At 32.2% G+C, this 16,642-nt stretch overlaps 2 protein-coding genes across 7 annotated transcripts; both read right to left on the reverse strand.

Annotated features, from left to right (window-relative positions):
- Positions 1 to 1,582: 1,582 nt before the first annotated feature.
- On the reverse strand, positions 1,583 to 6,531 carry LOC126687280 (transcription initiation factor TFIID subunit 4b-like). Of its 2 annotated transcripts, XM_050381779.2 has the most exons (13): positions 6,438 to 6,531; positions 6,205 to 6,304; positions 5,535 to 5,818; positions 4,449 to 5,264; positions 3,839 to 3,966; positions 3,643 to 3,730; positions 3,399 to 3,534; positions 3,220 to 3,275; positions 3,089 to 3,145; positions 2,868 to 2,981; positions 2,620 to 2,679; positions 2,107 to 2,248; positions 1,583 to 1,961 (listed from the first exon to the last, which is right to left on the reverse strand). In XM_050381779.2, the coding sequence occupies exons 1-13, from the start codon at positions 6,474 to 6,476 to the stop codon at positions 1,807 to 1,809; spliced, it is 2,175 nt and encodes a 724-aa protein (XP_050237736.1). In that variant the 5' UTR covers positions 6,477 to 6,531; the 3' UTR covers positions 1,583 to 1,806. The 2 variants fall into 2 exon arrangements, with proteins under 2 accessions (XP_050237736.1, XP_055962419.1); XM_056106444.1 differs by lacking the exon at positions 1,583 to 1,961 and having other exon boundaries at positions 2,112 to 2,248; positions 2,827 to 2,981.
- A 1,679-nt stretch (positions 6,532 to 8,210) lies between these two features.
- LOC126687281 (tropinone reductase homolog At2g29260, chloroplastic-like) lies at positions 8,211 to 14,141 on the reverse strand. Of its 5 annotated transcripts, XM_056106217.1 has the most exons (9): positions 13,849 to 14,141; positions 13,560 to 13,767; positions 12,782 to 12,998; positions 12,579 to 12,685; positions 11,860 to 12,018; positions 9,840 to 9,901; positions 9,105 to 9,312; positions 8,470 to 8,686; positions 8,211 to 8,394 (listed from the first exon to the last, which is right to left on the reverse strand). In XM_056106217.1, exons 1-9 carry the CDS (start codon positions 14,088 to 14,090, stop codon positions 8,273 to 8,275), a joined length of 1,542 nt encoding a protein of 513 aa, XP_055962192.1. In that variant the 5' UTR covers positions 14,091 to 14,141; the 3' UTR covers positions 8,211 to 8,272. The 5 variants fall into 5 exon arrangements, 4 of the variants coding, with proteins under 4 accessions (XP_055962192.1, XP_050237752.1, XP_050237753.1 ...); XR_008790967.1 differs by lacking the exons at positions 8,211 to 8,394; positions 8,470 to 8,686; positions 9,105 to 9,312 and having other exon boundaries at positions 9,854 to 9,987; positions 11,740 to 12,018; positions 13,849 to 14,136; XM_050381782.2 differs by lacking the exons at positions 8,211 to 8,394; positions 8,470 to 8,686; positions 9,105 to 9,312; positions 9,840 to 9,901 and having other exon boundaries at positions 11,415 to 11,886; positions 11,989 to 12,018; positions 13,849 to 14,138.
- Between the last annotated feature and the right edge of the window lie 2,501 nt (positions 14,142 to 16,642).

The following is a 16,642-nucleotide window of genomic DNA, read 5'->3' on the forward strand; positions in this document are numbered from 1 at the left end:
ATACTTTATTAAATGAATGCCACTTTAAAAATATTAAAAGGACATTTTAGAAATATTTAGTAAATTAATTTTTCAATATTTATGAAAGTGCAATTCTTTTTATTTTTATGAAAAGGAAGAAGTATATACAACAAACATGCATAGATATGGCGCCAGGTAAAATCCAAATTGCTAGCCTTGAGATGTACAACGATTGTCATGTTCATTAGTAAGACTTTAATGTACACCTTCAATTGGTTTATTGAATTTGTAATAAAAATGATCATTACTTGAAGTTGATAATTTTAATGTTAGAATACAATCGCTCTCAATTAACAACCAAATGTTCGTGTTCAAATTTTATTTCTATATGGTATCGCAGCTGTAATAGAATTAATCACTATGATAAGTCTTCTCCAAAAGGGTCCACAATAGATATAACCAAATCAAACCGATGTACACGTTTTCTCTCTTTTTTTTTTCCTTTTTAGAGTAATTTTTAAAAAATGCTTAATCCTTCAAAAGTATTTTATCTTTTTAATTTTTTTCATTTTTGTTCCAAATTTTCAAAATAGTCAATTTTAGTCTATTTTATAAATGTCAGTTTCAATTGTAGCTATTTGTTCAAATCAGAGTGGAAAGATATATTCAAATAGACTCTTCATATTATTTCTATATGTCTTTTAACCATCACAAAATTCCAAACATGAAGGACCTATTTGAATCTTTTTTTACTCAATTTAATCCAATGACTATAATTGAAACTTAAAATGAACTAAAACGGACTATTTTAAGAGTTTGGTCCATGAATAAAAAAAGTCAAAAAATGAGGTATTTTTCAAATGAACCTTTTAAAACTTATGCAATAGTATGTATTTGGTTCATGTAAATCTGTGAATAATACTATGTATGAAGTTTAATAAAGGTTTTATGTTTTCCTCAATAACAAAAAGCTTATGTAAAGACCAAAATTGAATTTTTGAATAGAAACACTCATATACAAGTTTATGTCAAAATCCCTATGCTATGGACAATAAATTAGCATGAGATCTAACGTTAACAAGAGCAGTCTTTCCTTCGAGATCACCTAGTTTTGAATTCAATTTTGCCTCCCCAACTTTCATCTTTAATACCAAAAAATTAGCAAGGCTCAATAGTTTTTCTAAACCAAGCAACAAATTGACCATTATCTAGCAGAACAATCCCGTAAAATACCGATCTTTTCATAAATTTTTTTGAACACAACCAATGTATACTCCTGTACATAACCAACATAGATTTTTCTTCTATAGAAGAGAGATCAATAAAAATACACATCAATAATAAAAAAGAATTTAATAGATCTAGATATGCAATACAAGTAATTACAAGATGGACAAAAACCTCAAAAATTAGCTTTGAAAAAAAAAATAGTCTCTGAATATGAAACAACCGTAAACGAAAAGCGAAAAGTAAACAAATCGCTTCTTTTAACTTGAATGGACAATAAATTTTGACATGTATATAGTTTGATGCTTAATTTTAGTAGAGATGTAAATGGATGGCAAGTTTTAAGCAAGATTCATACCGTTTTTAAAATTATTTACCAATTTTTAACTTCATCTAGCATTAATATTCATTTCATTTGCAAATAAACTCATCTAATATACACTTGAATTAGTAAAATCAATTCCATCAAAATAAAAAAAAAACATATCAAATGAATTTCTAAGTAAACTAAACAAAATTAGTATTCATTTACAAGTGAATTTCACAAAATTAGTATCATTTAGATTTAAGTAAAAAAATAGTGTTGAGGAGCAGACTTACTGTTCTGTTGGAGCATTTCTACTGGAGTCTCTCATACAATTTATAGAGGAGGGTAGAGTTCAACATCTGGGGTTCTCTTTCCAATGCTGCAATCACATCCTTGACAGATATGGATCGAGCCACCCGAGGTTGCAGTTCGATTGCTCGGCTCCTTCGGAATTTCCTTGCTGTTGCTGAAGAAAAAAACCGAGTCGAAAAAAACTAAATTAATGGTTAAAACAGGCTGTTCATTAGCATCTATTCTTCAAGTTGTCAAGCTTACTGAATGTAACTGCAGGGCTCCTATTTTCTGGTTCCTCAACATTCTTAACATCTTACCTGAACTGGAAACTGATGTTGCTTCTGTCCCGGCTTCAAGTTTTCGGCGAGCTTGCTCGGCCATGAGTTGCCATTTTGAAACCATGTCATCCACACCAGCAGCAGCCCGGGCAGCTATATTTGTTATCCTCATTTTATACTCCTATACCGTGTTTGCCAGCTTATTAACAGTTTCCCCAAAACTTTGAAATGCTTCTAGGGATGTGCATTATGTTCGAACTTAACCAAACTGATATTTTGATTTTTTTTTTCATAAGTAAATTAAACCAACTTTATATGTAAAAAAATATTTCAAACCAAATCAATCAATTCGACTGGTTTTTTGATTTGGTTTCTACTAGCATTGAACTGAAATTATTTTCTTCCAAAACCAAACCGAAAAACTGAATTTTTTATAAACTGAAACAAACTACATTTATCAGTTTGATTATTTTGTTTAGTTTGGTTTTTACGCATCCCTAAATGCTCCCTTTGTCTTCTTTGAAGGTAAAAGTTTAATGTTTAATTACTGACCGGTTTATACGATACATCAACTTGTTTCACGCAACTTTCGCCTTTCTCCTTGTCCTGAGGCTGCATTCACAGGAATCAATACTGAGAAATTCAAGAACTGTATTACTTCAACATAGATAATCTACTATAGTACATGAATGACTTTATTTCCATGTGTGGTATTTTTCAGTTCCACAAACTTGAAAAAAATGTTTTAAAATGTCTTACGCATATAATATTACTTCATTAACTTTTCGAAGCATTTCTACCTCGGGATGCATTATCTCCGATTCTTCCCTAGCTTTCTTGTTCACTGCCATGATTTCCTGCCGTACATCTGAGGTAATTACAGTCCCGTGCCTAAGTTTCTCGGCATCCATCCGCTGCAGAGATCCAATTAAAATAAGGATAAGTATAAGAAAGATAACAAGCTAGCTATGTAATTAGAGTATAATCAGATATCAGATCCTAGTACTGAATGAAATTTTACCTGCTTCGAAAGGCGGATCATGGTACTTATTAGCTCACACATTCTTTCCTCCACACACTGAGGATTCAGTTTGGTAAGAAATAACGTTTTATTGTCTTTAAATAAGAAAGACTACGGAGCTAGCATCTCACCAAAGACAGGCATTGCTCCACATCACTGTTGATATTCTTCAAACCACATCTCACAACTGTAATGGACACGTATGAGACAATACGAGCTATTTAATTGATTTTTGCTCATTTGATAGAATTAAAGTGCATAGGTGAATAAAATTAAATCAGAAAGACCGGCAATCGAATAAGAAATTAACTGATCGCTGCCAACTTTTTCTCCAACGGAATTTTCTGCAAAATCATTCTTTCTTCGTCTTCTTGCACATTCCTCCGTGATGCTTCTGAAACTCGGCTGACCTCCTTCAAACCAGATATTAGCTGTTCTTGCTCTGCCTATTCAAGAAGTAAAATTCCAGAAGATTTATGAACATCGTTTCGCTAACAGAGCAGCACAGATTACTTATAAACGACCATACTTGATAGTAAACACAGATAACATACCCTTAGATCAATTCCACTAACAGAAGCGACATCATTGAGTTCTTCAATGCTTTGATATGAATAGCTCCCAGAAACTTTTTTCTTTTTTCTGTATACAATCCATAAATTATGAATAAGAATTGGTATTACCAAAAAAATTCATCAAAAATATGAAAAGGGAGGCAATCTGAAACTCTCAAGTCATTTGATAGTTAACCTTAATGCTGGTGGCACGGAACCGAGCGCTTTAAGTGCCTTCTTCTGGCCAGCAGAAAGCTTGTTTGGAGGAGTGCTATTACCTTTGATTTCAGTAGAAGCAGCTGCAGATAGGGTCTGAGACCGTACCTGTTAAGCATGGAAACAAGACGAAGCTTACTAATTAGACATCAATGGCTTTCATAGGAAAATATTTTTCTTAACTTAGGGAGAAATTACAAGTCCTGATACTGAATTGTGAAGTGAACAACTATAAGATCCCCACAAGACAAGACTAAAAACTTGATTTCTATATTGAAGTGTTATTAGAAATAGTTTAAAACTCCTGCTTCTTAAGGAATTAGGATTACTTCATGATTGTAAATCTCAATGCTTGTGATTTGAATTATTCAGTTTTCTGTCAATAAAATTTCTAGCAACTATGCCATCTTCTTGTTTTTGTTTTTCTCAGTCCCTACTCTATTGAACTCTTGTATTTCACTGATGACAGTATTATTTGTAGTTCATTACCTGAATAGTACATACATCATCCATGGTTTAAATCATTTCTATGAAAAATGCAAAGAATCAATGAGATCTCAGCTAATGTAAGCGCAGAAGAAAAAGTTTACCTGGATGTTAGGGTTTTGATTAATTGCAAAGGGTGTAGCAACTACATTTGTGGGCATCTTTCGATTAGTTGGAGATAAATCAGCAGCAGAAGGCTGCCTCATAAGAGAATTGTCTTTTATATTTCCTGTAACACATTCAGCAACAGTAAGTGCAGCAGACAGATCTTGAGGGTTGCAAAACTGGAATTTCTGCTGCTGCTTGGCATCTTGATCAACAGGTTCTTGCTTCACATAATTTCTTGATGGAAATGGAGCATCAATTTTCCCTTTGTTTGTGGACAGTTCACATGACAAGTGGTCGGTACTCTGGGACAAAGAACTGTTCCGTAATCTACTAAAATCAGCAGCAGAATTTGGCTTCTCAAATTTTGAGACATTCATCACGTTCCTTCCCTGTATTGAACGCTGTATCTGAGTTGTATCCGTGGTTGAATGTGATATTTGCCTAACTTGTAAATCATGAGGATGTGACTTCATGGATGATCCAGAAGTATTGGCATTTGTTCCAGAATATGGGCGAAAAGTACTATTATTACTTCCATAAGCTGGAATTAAATTCTGTGTAGAGTGAAAATCATGCATCCTATCACGATTGAGCGTGCAAATACTGGAGGAAGACAAATGGCTAACTTGCATTCTAGTGTCTGGTTGATGTTCCACCACCTCTCGAGATTTCTGAGCATTATTTTCCACCAATGTATAGCTAGAATCAGTCTGCATTTGGACTGCTGATGAGGCAGTAGAGCTAATAAGCAATCCCGCATTGTCTCGACAAGCAAAATCTTGACATTGTAATTGAGCCTGATTGGAACCTGGCTGCAAATATAGATAGTTTACTTCTTTAGCTTGAAATCAAAAGGACTCATAAATTCATAATAATGACACCAAACCCATTGTGCAATTATGCAATATAATTGCCATACTAAGTGCTCGGTTCCGTGCAATATTTTTTATATGCAAGTAAAATTGTTCTTTTAAATGTCATTTTTCTGAGATTAAGCAAAAAAACATGAAAATCAATAACACCATGCAAGCAAAGTTCGTAACAAACTAAAATAACAAAAATTCATGTAAGAGTCATCACACCAGTGTTTGAGGCTGCATCTCTCTATCATTATCAAGAACAGGCTTTAAGGTCAGCAGTGATAGCTTATCCAATATCCGCTTCCCCGGACATTTTAGACTACCAGGCTGCTCCGACCCCATAGCTTGTCGATTACCCATCTTATTGTGTACCATCACATATTGAGATTCAATGCCTGGAATTTGCTGCTGATTCTCATCAGCACACCATTGCTGTGTAATCTGAGTCGCTAATAAGTGCTGCTCTTTTCGCTCCTGTTGCTGACTTGAAGCATTGGCATATTCATCTTGTTGGAAATCCGCATACAGTAAACAGGGAATTTGATCAGTTTCACGAAACAAAACTGCAGTTCCGTTACAAATTTGCACACTAGTTACATCAATAAACATATATTCATAAACCGAAATTGAATGCAAAATAGTAAAAATACCAGAATCTTTAATACATTCAATAATCAAATGTTTTCAAACCTTTTAATTACTCAAAACCTAAGGAAACCTAATTTAAAACATCAAAACTTACCCAAACTACAATTTCGCATACTTTTTTCTACCATTTCATCCGAAATTCAGCTCATAACAAAGCTAAACTAGCTCATAACACAGTATTAAAAAAATCAATTTAAATTTAAGTTAAACAGCCAAACAGACTAATAACAAACGAAATAAATACCAGATGACGAGGCATTTCCTCCTCCGCCTCCTCCTCCGATATCACGATTCACGGTAGCCTGAAATGCATCCACGTCAGCACCTGAATACATTCTTTGATCCTGTTAATACAAAACAAAACATAGACATCGATTAGTTATCTAATAAAGCAAAATAAACAGAAAATTTAATTTTGCACCAAATTTGGTTCAGTTGTACGATTGATAATGAACACGTAGGAAAGTAAGCGGTTACCTCATCTTCCTTCAGAAACTCCATTGGAGCAGGCTCCATTGATTCTGTATTACCTGCAAGCTCTGGAAAAACTTCAGTAACTGACTTCTGAAAGAATTGGAGAAACCGTTATTTCTGAGAGAAGAAGAATACTAAAAGGAAAAAAATTAAAAGAAAACGGCATCGTTTTGGGGTAATCGGGTAAAAATATCATTCTAATATACAAAAAAGGGGTAACTGCACTTATGGTCCCTGAACTTTTTATTTATTAGTATTTTTTAGATTTGCAAAAATAAACCAATGTGAAGTTTTCAATTTTAGAATATATAATGATAAAAAATAAAAAATTATTGAATATTTCGATATTTAAATATTTATTATTTTTCTAAATATTTATTGGGTTGTTTTGATGTAGCGCAACTGCGTGGAATCATCATTCTTAATCTTTTAACATCTCCTTTGTATTTTATTAACACATTACGAGTACCAAAAAAAATGTAATTTACATCATGTCATGTTCTCTAAAAGAACATATAACAAAATGAATTTAATTATAAATTAACACGTGTTATAAAAAAGTTCAAGTATATTTTAGATTAACAATAATTATACACCAAATAATATTATTTCCTCCACCATCGTCACTTGAGAAACTTTCAGTACAAATTATAATTCTTGGTATCATGAACTTTATATCTTGGTAATGTCAGCACGAACTATCAATTTTTTTCACAACTCAGGATACCAATCAATATTCAGATAGAAGAATGTCATCAAAAAGACTACGAAATAATATTCCGATAGAAGAATGTCGATGTGAATGTCGGAACATTAATTAATATTCTTCTCAACTTTGAATTTTATTTTATTACAAATAGATACTAGTCATAAACAAAAATCGAGATTGTATTGTATTGTTCCTTTGTGTTAATTGTTAAAATTTATCAGAAAACAAAGCCATTTGCTGTCATGCCTCCATCAACACAAATGATTTGTCCATTTAATGTAGGAAGCTGCAGGCAAACATAAAAATGCTGTAACTGACGACACATCGTTGGCTCTCCTACACGATTAAGCGGAGTTTGAGCTAGAACCGACTTCAAAAAATGTTCGTCACTAAGAACCTGAAACACAATAAATAACACATTAATAATATAAAGTATGTATGTTAATCCAACATATAGATGCGTTTATTGATTTTACCCAAATATTTTGATTTTATCAGTGATTTAATAAAAATTATTTAGATTATAGTTAAATTCGTTCAATTAAATCAGTTGAGTCTGACTTTACTCATTTAATATTTGTTTTTTTAATTATATTTACCTTTTCTTAATTTAATTGAAGATATTTATTTACAATAAACAAAAATTCAGATCAAATGATTTAGCGGTTATCAAACTAGAGTGTTTTCACAAAGCATTGCCGGACTTTCACATTTTTTCCATTTTAATAATCAAACTTTAATTTTACTAATGACATATCACAAAGTAAATTCAGGAAAAAAATTGCTCAAATGTCCGATGAAAAAGTGCAAATCTTCGTTATTTTGTGATGGCATTAAAAGTTAGTATCCGTTTTAAAATAAAATAAATATAGTTTGATAATCTTAACATAAATAAAATATGATGAATAAAGCAAAAATTCATCAAAAATCATTTAGTGACATACTGTTGTTAGTCAATCTGAAGTTTGATTAGCAAAATGTAAAAATTTAAAAGTCGATAACCGTTCTGTAAATCAATAGTTTGATGACTGCAAAATTTTGTAACCCCAACTACGCAATGTCTGTGATGTAAGCAAAATCAGACTCCATTAAAATAAAATAATTTAAATCAAGTAAAAATTAATGAAAATTAATAAAAGTGGCACAGCAATAATTTGAAAAACATATAGCAAAAATGAGCAACACAGTTAGTCCTTATATCATCTTTAGCCCACTCACATGCCAAGCTCTTTGTGAGTTGGTTTATGCCTCCTGCATTACAAGATCCACACATTACACTAAACATGAAAATTCAAATTATACGTAACGTAATGAAGTGTATAATACCTTTCGTTACGGCGTAAATCGAGCCTGTGTTTACGGATACAACTCCGGCAACAGAGGATATAAAAACAATGCTTGCTTCTTCAGAAGCTTTCAGAAGTGGATATGCGAGTTGGCAAATATTGTATGCAGATTCAAGGTTGGTACTTACTGTAAATGAGAAATCTTCTGCAGCTACATCCAATGTTGGTTTTCTTGGATTTGTTCCCACGTTGTTTACCTGAAAATTGTCAGAATATTAGTTTATCTGTAGATCAGGACAACGGTTTATAAATTGAAACATAGCAGTAAGAAAAACTTTGCAAGTTGGATTTTCTCTTCGTCCAAGCGCTTGTGCATTTATGTGCCATTCGGGGGGTTCCTAGTTCAGGGAAAAACAGGTACGATCCCGCTTTCCTTTGCCACTCAAGTGTACGGCATCTGCCGTGCTTAGGCCCCTTCTTCCCTTCCCTAATGAAAGAGTCCACCGCCAAATGTGTTAACAAATTTCGTATATGGGGGTAATTTCTAAAGTATTTCTAAGTTTAAGATGAAAATTTACTTGTCCGCCATTCTAAATTGGAAAAAAGCCCCGGTTTACCAGACCATATTTAGGCAAAGAATATAGAAAGTGAATGATACGAATGAAGGAAAATTACGAGTATATTCAGCTTTCCATCAAACACATCAGCAACAGATTCTAATAGCTTTTGTCGTTGAACTCGAGAGGATACATCACATACTGAACCAGACACATCGAACCCTTTTTCATGCCAATCATTTATGCATTCCATTAGATGACTTTCATTTCTGGAGCACGTATGTACAACTGCACCAAGTCCTGCCAATTCTTCTACAATAGCAAGTCTGATATCACGTACACAGCAGTCAAGAAGCAAACATGTCAAAGAAATAAAACAGAATAGCAATTGAAACAAAGATCAATAAATGGGAAAAGAGGGGTAATTGATTCTCAGGGTACTCGATGTATCGCCTTAATGCATTTTAGTCACAAAACTTTGAATTGTTTTATTTTGGTCACTGAACTTTAAGTTTAATTTAAAGGATGTTTTCCGGCCAAAATACACAAGTGGCAGTCGGATTTTACTTATTTTTGCCACGTGGTAATCGGGTTAGCTTGTTTTTCTTCAAATGCATAATTTCATTTTAGTGGGAAATTTTTTGACCAATTTATGCATGCATGGCAAATTTTCAGTCGAAAAAGGTAAACTCCGGCTGACACGCGTGCAATTTTGGCCGGAGAACCTCTCGATGAAATAAATTAAATTTGGTAACCAAAGTGAAACAAATCAAACTTCGGTCATCAAATTGCAAAATGATGATATTTTGAGTATCCCGAGAATCAATTAACCGGGAAAAGAGAAAGCACATACCCAATTCCTTTGGTTCCACCAGTAACAAGTGCAGTTTTTCCATGAAGAGACCATCTAGTATCCTTATGCATGACTTGAGCTGGATGAACCGAGTATGATACAGTGAACCAAGCGGATTTACATTGTTTGCTGACTGCAGAAAATGGAACTGAAAGTGGAGCAATATTGTGCAAAACCATGCTTAACAGGTTAAGAAATTGTAACAGATCAGTAAATTATAGTGATGCTTGTGATATAAAAGTCATGCAACTATATATATGACTTTTTATTTGGACATACAAAATGTTTTTGTCTATATTTGCAATAATGGCTGCAAAATACTGTTTTATGTTACTGTCATGATTGCCTGCTGCTGGCATATTTTCCTCGTCAAGAAGGCTCTATCAGTAATACAGTAATGTAGGTATGATCATTCGGTTTAAATCCAACCGAACCAAATAGTCGGTTTGGTCAAACTTTTTGGTTCCCTTCGGTAATTTCAATTTGATTGCACTAAACAACATCAACAACAAACAAAAGCCTTATTCCCAAGTTAATTGGGGTCGGCTACATGAATTTCCTTTTTATATTGGGTACGATTTGGGGCAATCTTTTCAGAAAGACTAGTAGTTTCACGAACAGAACTGAAAAGCTATTCAAACCGAACCAAACCAAATTTATTGGTTCGGTTCGATTAGATTCAATTTTTGTACACCCCCTAATTTGATGAGGTTGCTTGGTTCCCTTGTATTATTTTACAAGAAAGGATTCTGTTATATTTATAATAACTGCATATGGGTAGGCTTACATATGATGGCTAAACCACTTCATGTTATGGTCAGATTCCAAGGATAAGAAAACAGAAAGTTCTGAATGCTAAGGTATTATACTGGCAACAACAATGATTTGAATAAAAAAAGATCATTCCGGTCACAAACTTATATCACGGAATTAAATAGATCTAATTTGATCAATCAAGATCAATCAAACCCACAATATATTAAAATACTGGGTTAAATAAATCCAAATTGAGATTGAATAATACTAAATTTGGATTCATTCGACACACGCAGTACTATGACAAGGATAACTTTAGGATATTTAGTAATAATAAACTGAATACATCTCAAAATTTGCAGCATTGAGAAATGTTGTAGGATAATTTTTAACGCACGAGGTAACTTTTGATGGAAGTAACTAATGTACTAATTAATCACAAAATATGCTTGTAAATTTTATTCCAGAGTTTTGGAGAAATTCGAAAATTAGAGTTATTAGAGGTAGAAATAAGCTCAATGAAGTCAATCTTCAAATACATATTCAAGACGAGTTTTTTTAATTTTTCTTTCCCAATAACGTGAGCTTCGAACTTGGAATTCTTAAATTAAAATAATGTATCTCTACCACTAGATTCTGTGTACCAAAATTATGTTTATTTAACTAGTTTTAATAGGAAATAAATTTGTATAATTATCGGCTATATGTTGACCAGTTGGTTTTCATTAATAATTCAGCCTCCTCTGGCCATGAAAGACTCTTCTAGACAATAATACATCATCATTATTAATATCTATCTTAGATATATTACTTGACATCTCAATAAAAGCCACTATTTAAAAGTTTACATTTCAATCTATCTCCAATTGCAATAAAGATTCAAAAGAATACAATAGCAAGTGCTGCAAGGCTTGTTAGTACATTTAATGAAATGCAAAAAAAAGACTCAAAATCAAAATATACATCGAGTAAGAAGACATTAGTTCAGATAATAGTAGATTCGCATTCCATTTGGAAAACAGGAATTCGAAGCACCTGGTGAATTTTTTTTCCCCTCATAGAAACTATTCTCAGATTACAAAAATTGTCAATGATATCATCAATAACATGACTTAATGCATAGTTAAGGGAGGGAGGAACTAACATGAATAAATGGAAGAAAACGTCAAAGCTGGTGAAACCTCCGATGTCTATCAGACTCTGAATAGATGCTAGGAAGATGAATTAACTACTCCTAACTTTGACCCGGGAAGAAACCATTCACAGTCATCCCTCCATCTACGCAAATAATCTGGCCGGTAATGTAAGATGATGCAGGTAAACAAAGGAATGCCACAACAGATGAAACCTCTGTTGGCTCTCCGAGGCGCCTAAGAGGAGTTCTAGAATATACCTCTTCCAAATATGGCTTGTCGCTGAGGACCTGAACGAAGATGATATATATAGTCAGCTTATGGAAGAAAAACCATCAATCTTGATGAATCTTTTTATGTACATCTAAATGGACATGGAAACTGAAATAGAAACAGTGAAACATTGTTTTCAAAATATAAGAGACGATAATGAGGGAGAAACATGTAGATAATAAAAAAAATAGGGATATAAAAAGTACACAATTTTACATATATCAAATTCTATTTATATAAAGTATGTATATATTCATGCAAATATTTTATTATGTATCTATGATGATTAAAAAATATATCATTCAAATATAATTAAAATTTAAGTTCGTAAGAAATAATATTGTAGATTATAGATACTGTATTTTTAGCAAAAAAAGTTATTTATAGATGAAGTGTACCAACTAAGTAGCACGGAAACGGAAAACGGAAAACGAAACGGACACGGGAAAACGGCATTTCTCTAAAATGAAGGATACAAAATGTAGGGGAAACGTGTAAACAGTAAAAATATAGGGATGTAGTCACAAACAATCGAACTAAAGCTTATCCAACAAGTACAAGGAGATGAGAAAATTACTTGTTCCACCATAGAGGTTTTGATATACCAAGGTGCAACAGCATTACTTCTTATGTTGTCTTTTGCCCACTCACAAGCCAAACTTTTTGTTAGTTGGTTGATTGCACCTAGGGAAGAAACAAAAATATTCAATCTTGGCTTAGACTGTTGTGAGTCACGGTACACGAATGTACAAAAAACACTCCGAGGTATGTAACCATTACCTTTAGTTGCTCCATGAACAGACATAGATTTTAGTGAGACAAAACCGGAGACAGAGGATGTAAAAACAACACTTCCCTCCCCTGAAGATTTCAGGAGAGGATAAGCAAGTTGACTTAAATGAAAAGCAGAATCAAAATTGGTTGTCATGAGAGTAGAAAAGTCTTCAGGAGTGAACTCCACCATTGGCTTTCGAATGTTTGTTCCAACATTATTAACCTATAATAATGGAAACAATAAGGTATGGCTTTGAGTGTTAGTATGTCAAAAGGCAATGACGGAGTTACATCATTAACTAACAAATTCCACTTTTTACAAGTAGTTCCAACAGGATATCACTCTAAAATGCAATCTTTGTGCTTACGCACGGATCATTTCCCTTAAACTTTAAAACTTCCACCAGAAATTGACTTCTTAATCATATAACAATCTGATCAGTTAAAAGTTTAAAACCCAGAGGCGCAAGAATGCAGCCACAACATGTACATATTACTATAAATAGGCAAATGAACATACATAATAATTAAAAAGAAACACATACATTTTACAAATTGGATAATTTGTATGCAGTTATGCACTAAACATATGAACAAAATTTGAAATCTACGAAGCACAGACTCGTCGAAACTGTGTTATTTTAAGGTTTAGTATGTTAAAACGAAGTTTCCTATCCGAACGCCAAGTTCCGACACATTTCTGAAACGGAAAATGTTAGATTGAATAAAGTGTCCATGCTAGTTAACAAATAAGTAAGGAAGTTGGAAAATTTAAGAAACTTACAAGAATGTTGAGCTTGCCATTATAAATAGAAGATACAGTTTTCATAAGCTCCTCTCTTTGAGTTGAAACAGAGACATCACAAACAGACCCACTAATCTCAAACCCCAATCCATCCCATTCCTTCAAGCATTTCTTCAGCTCATTATCATTCCTGCAACATGTGTGCACTCTAGCCCCAAAGCCCACCAATTCCTCCACAATTGCCCGTCTATCAAACAACAATTAATCAGTCTACACATTTTCAGCATAATTAAGAAGCAGCAATAGAAAATGTGCATGAAAAACTTACCCGATTCCACGAGTGCCACCAGTAACAAGAGCTGTTCTCCCATGAAGGGACCATCTGTTATTATTGTCATTATTTCTTGTACTACAAACTGCAGCCCTGTTCATACTGTTTGATATGCTTTGTAATGAAATAGGTTTTGGATTTGGAGGGTTGAATAAGAAGGTCAAGTGGAAAATGTTTGATTTTGCTGAAATTGAAAAAGAAGATTGGAAGTGAAAAGGGGGTCTGAGAGTGCAAGACATTTGCAGTGGCTTTCTGTGTAATTTTAATCTTTGTGATTAACCTTGGTATGTTTCAGTAAGAACAAAGGCTGAACGCGCCCTTTAAACCTATAACACGACGTTTTATCTCAAAAAAAAAAAATTATAACACGAGGTCATATAATCCGATTTATATTTTTTGAATAATTAATCTCAATTTTTTTTATTTTTTGAATCAAATTATCCCATAATTTATATATAGGTTTAGGATAATTTTATCGCAACAACTAGGGAACTCTCTAGTTTCTTTTCAGCATTCTTCGCCTTCGATTTGTATTTTACGCGTTTTAAAAATACAATTGTAGGGTAAGCTGAGCCAAAAATGAAGAGTTTTGAGGTTAATTGCTCAAAAATGTACTAATTAATCCCGTGTTACAAATTCAGAGTGGCCCGTTGACTCCTTATTCATTTTATTAATGCCAAAGCTATATTTAGATTCTTGTACTTTTAAAAATTTAATTATTTGGTACTTTTCGAGCTTCTGCCTTTATCTATTCCGCATATTTAATTTAGAGTATGTTTTAAGAAACATGCATTACACTTGCTGTAAATTACACGTGAGATCTAATTTAGATGTACAACTAACTCGAAAAATGTTGGCAAAATTAGGAGAGTCAAACGGAGTTGGCGGATCGTGTTCTTATCATGTCGACACATTCTGTTGACACAATTAGGATCAACAAACTATTAACTACTCGAGTCAAAATATTCAACTCTAACGTGATACAATTTTTAAACGAGTAACATGGCTCGTCACGATTAATGCGTTAAGATAAGGATAGCACGATGAACACGACCCACTTAACATTTGAAAATATTCAAACCATAAAAATATAATTTTAACCTCAAATTTATTATTTAATACTCAAATTATAAAATTTAATACAATTAATTTTATTTTATACATTAATATGGAATTAAAACTATTTTATTTTTGTATTACTATAATTTGTAAACGGGTTAGGCAGGTTAGATGGTTGACAAGTCAATCTGTGACACGGTCTATTTATTCGTGTCATGAAGTTGACATGTTTTTGACACGAATCCGTTAAATATCAACCCGGGTTCGCCAAATATACGTGGTAGACGAATTATGTTATCTTGTTATGATCCATTTTGACACCCCTAGGTGAAAATGGATCACATCTTCAAATTTAGAGAAGAATCGGATAAATAAATTTTTATAACAATAAAAAATTATTGAATAAAAAATTAAAAAGCGGACAAGATTAATAAAAAAAATTTAAAATATAGGAGTTGTTTTATAATTTTGACGTGAATTTTTTAACCATTTAAAGAAAATTGAGTCACACACTCATGATCTCCGTCTATCAAAGACCCGTCAAAAAAAAACATAATGTACAAATCTGATAAATAATAAAATTTGAATAGAAATTAGATAAAAGAAAATTTAATACATGGCCTTTTAATAGATTAAGCCTTTAATAACACTATATTGTTTCCTCATCAATTAATATGTATTTTCATATATTATTTTCAACTGAGCAAAGGACTCTCAGTCTTCTCTAAATATAAATGAAAACGTCAAGTAAAACAAGAAAATGACCTAGAGAAACAAAATTTATTATGTCTTTAAGCTTCTTATTTTCTATATCGTATTCGGATTTTTGTATTAATTCGAAATAAAAGTAGTCACAATATAAGATGTAAGGTATAAAAAAAACAAAGTAGCTTATACTACAGTTAAATTTAAGTTTATTGGAGACAAATAGCAACTATATTAATGTTAAAGGTATTATCTATCCATACCTCAATTCATGATGTAAATTATTGAATTAAATTAATCAGTCAATTATATTGATCTTAAAGGTATTATCTATCCATTTGAAACAAAATGGTAAGTTTATTGGGGACAAATGGCAAGCTTTGTTCTTATAAATGTGTAACAATTCTACCAAATTACTTTCATCAAAAAAAAAAAAACAATTCTACCAAATTCAAAATATTTAAATTGGAAGTTACCAATATGTTTCATTCACCTTCTAGAACTTGCATCAAAATTTCAGACACTATTTAAATTTCTCAAAGAAAAATTATTATTATTTTATTTATAGAAAGCAAATATATGAATAAGTTTTCCAGACTCTTTGTCCTTTTCAAGAATTACTTTAACTAAACAAATATAGTTTCCATTCTGCCTTACAACTAGCATTTACGGTTAAATGTTTGAAAGGTACCTAAAATTTATTGTATATTTTAATTTGATACTTAAATTTTAATTTATACTATCATTTTCCTATAATTACTTTTTAATTTTTAGATTAAATTAAATTGACCTAGTAAAACGGCTGAAATATATGATTGAAATATATTTTTATATCAGCTGTCAAAAGCCACTCTAAAAATATGACAACATATCAGTTTGTGATCATATATCGTAAGAATATACTTTAATAAAGTTGTGACGTTTGTTTCATTTAGTTGAAAAATAATAAGATTCTTTAACTGGAAATTAAAATTATAACACCAAAAACATAAAAATAAAAGTTTAGATGCTGATTTGATGTTATAAA

The sequence above is a fragment of the Mercurialis annua genome, linkage group LG6 (genome assembly GCF_937616625.2).
Source record: "Mercurialis annua linkage group LG6, ddMerAnnu1.2, whole genome shotgun sequence".
In the NCBI taxonomy this organism is placed as follows: Eukaryota; Viridiplantae; Streptophyta; class Magnoliopsida; order Malpighiales; family Euphorbiaceae; genus Mercurialis; species Mercurialis annua.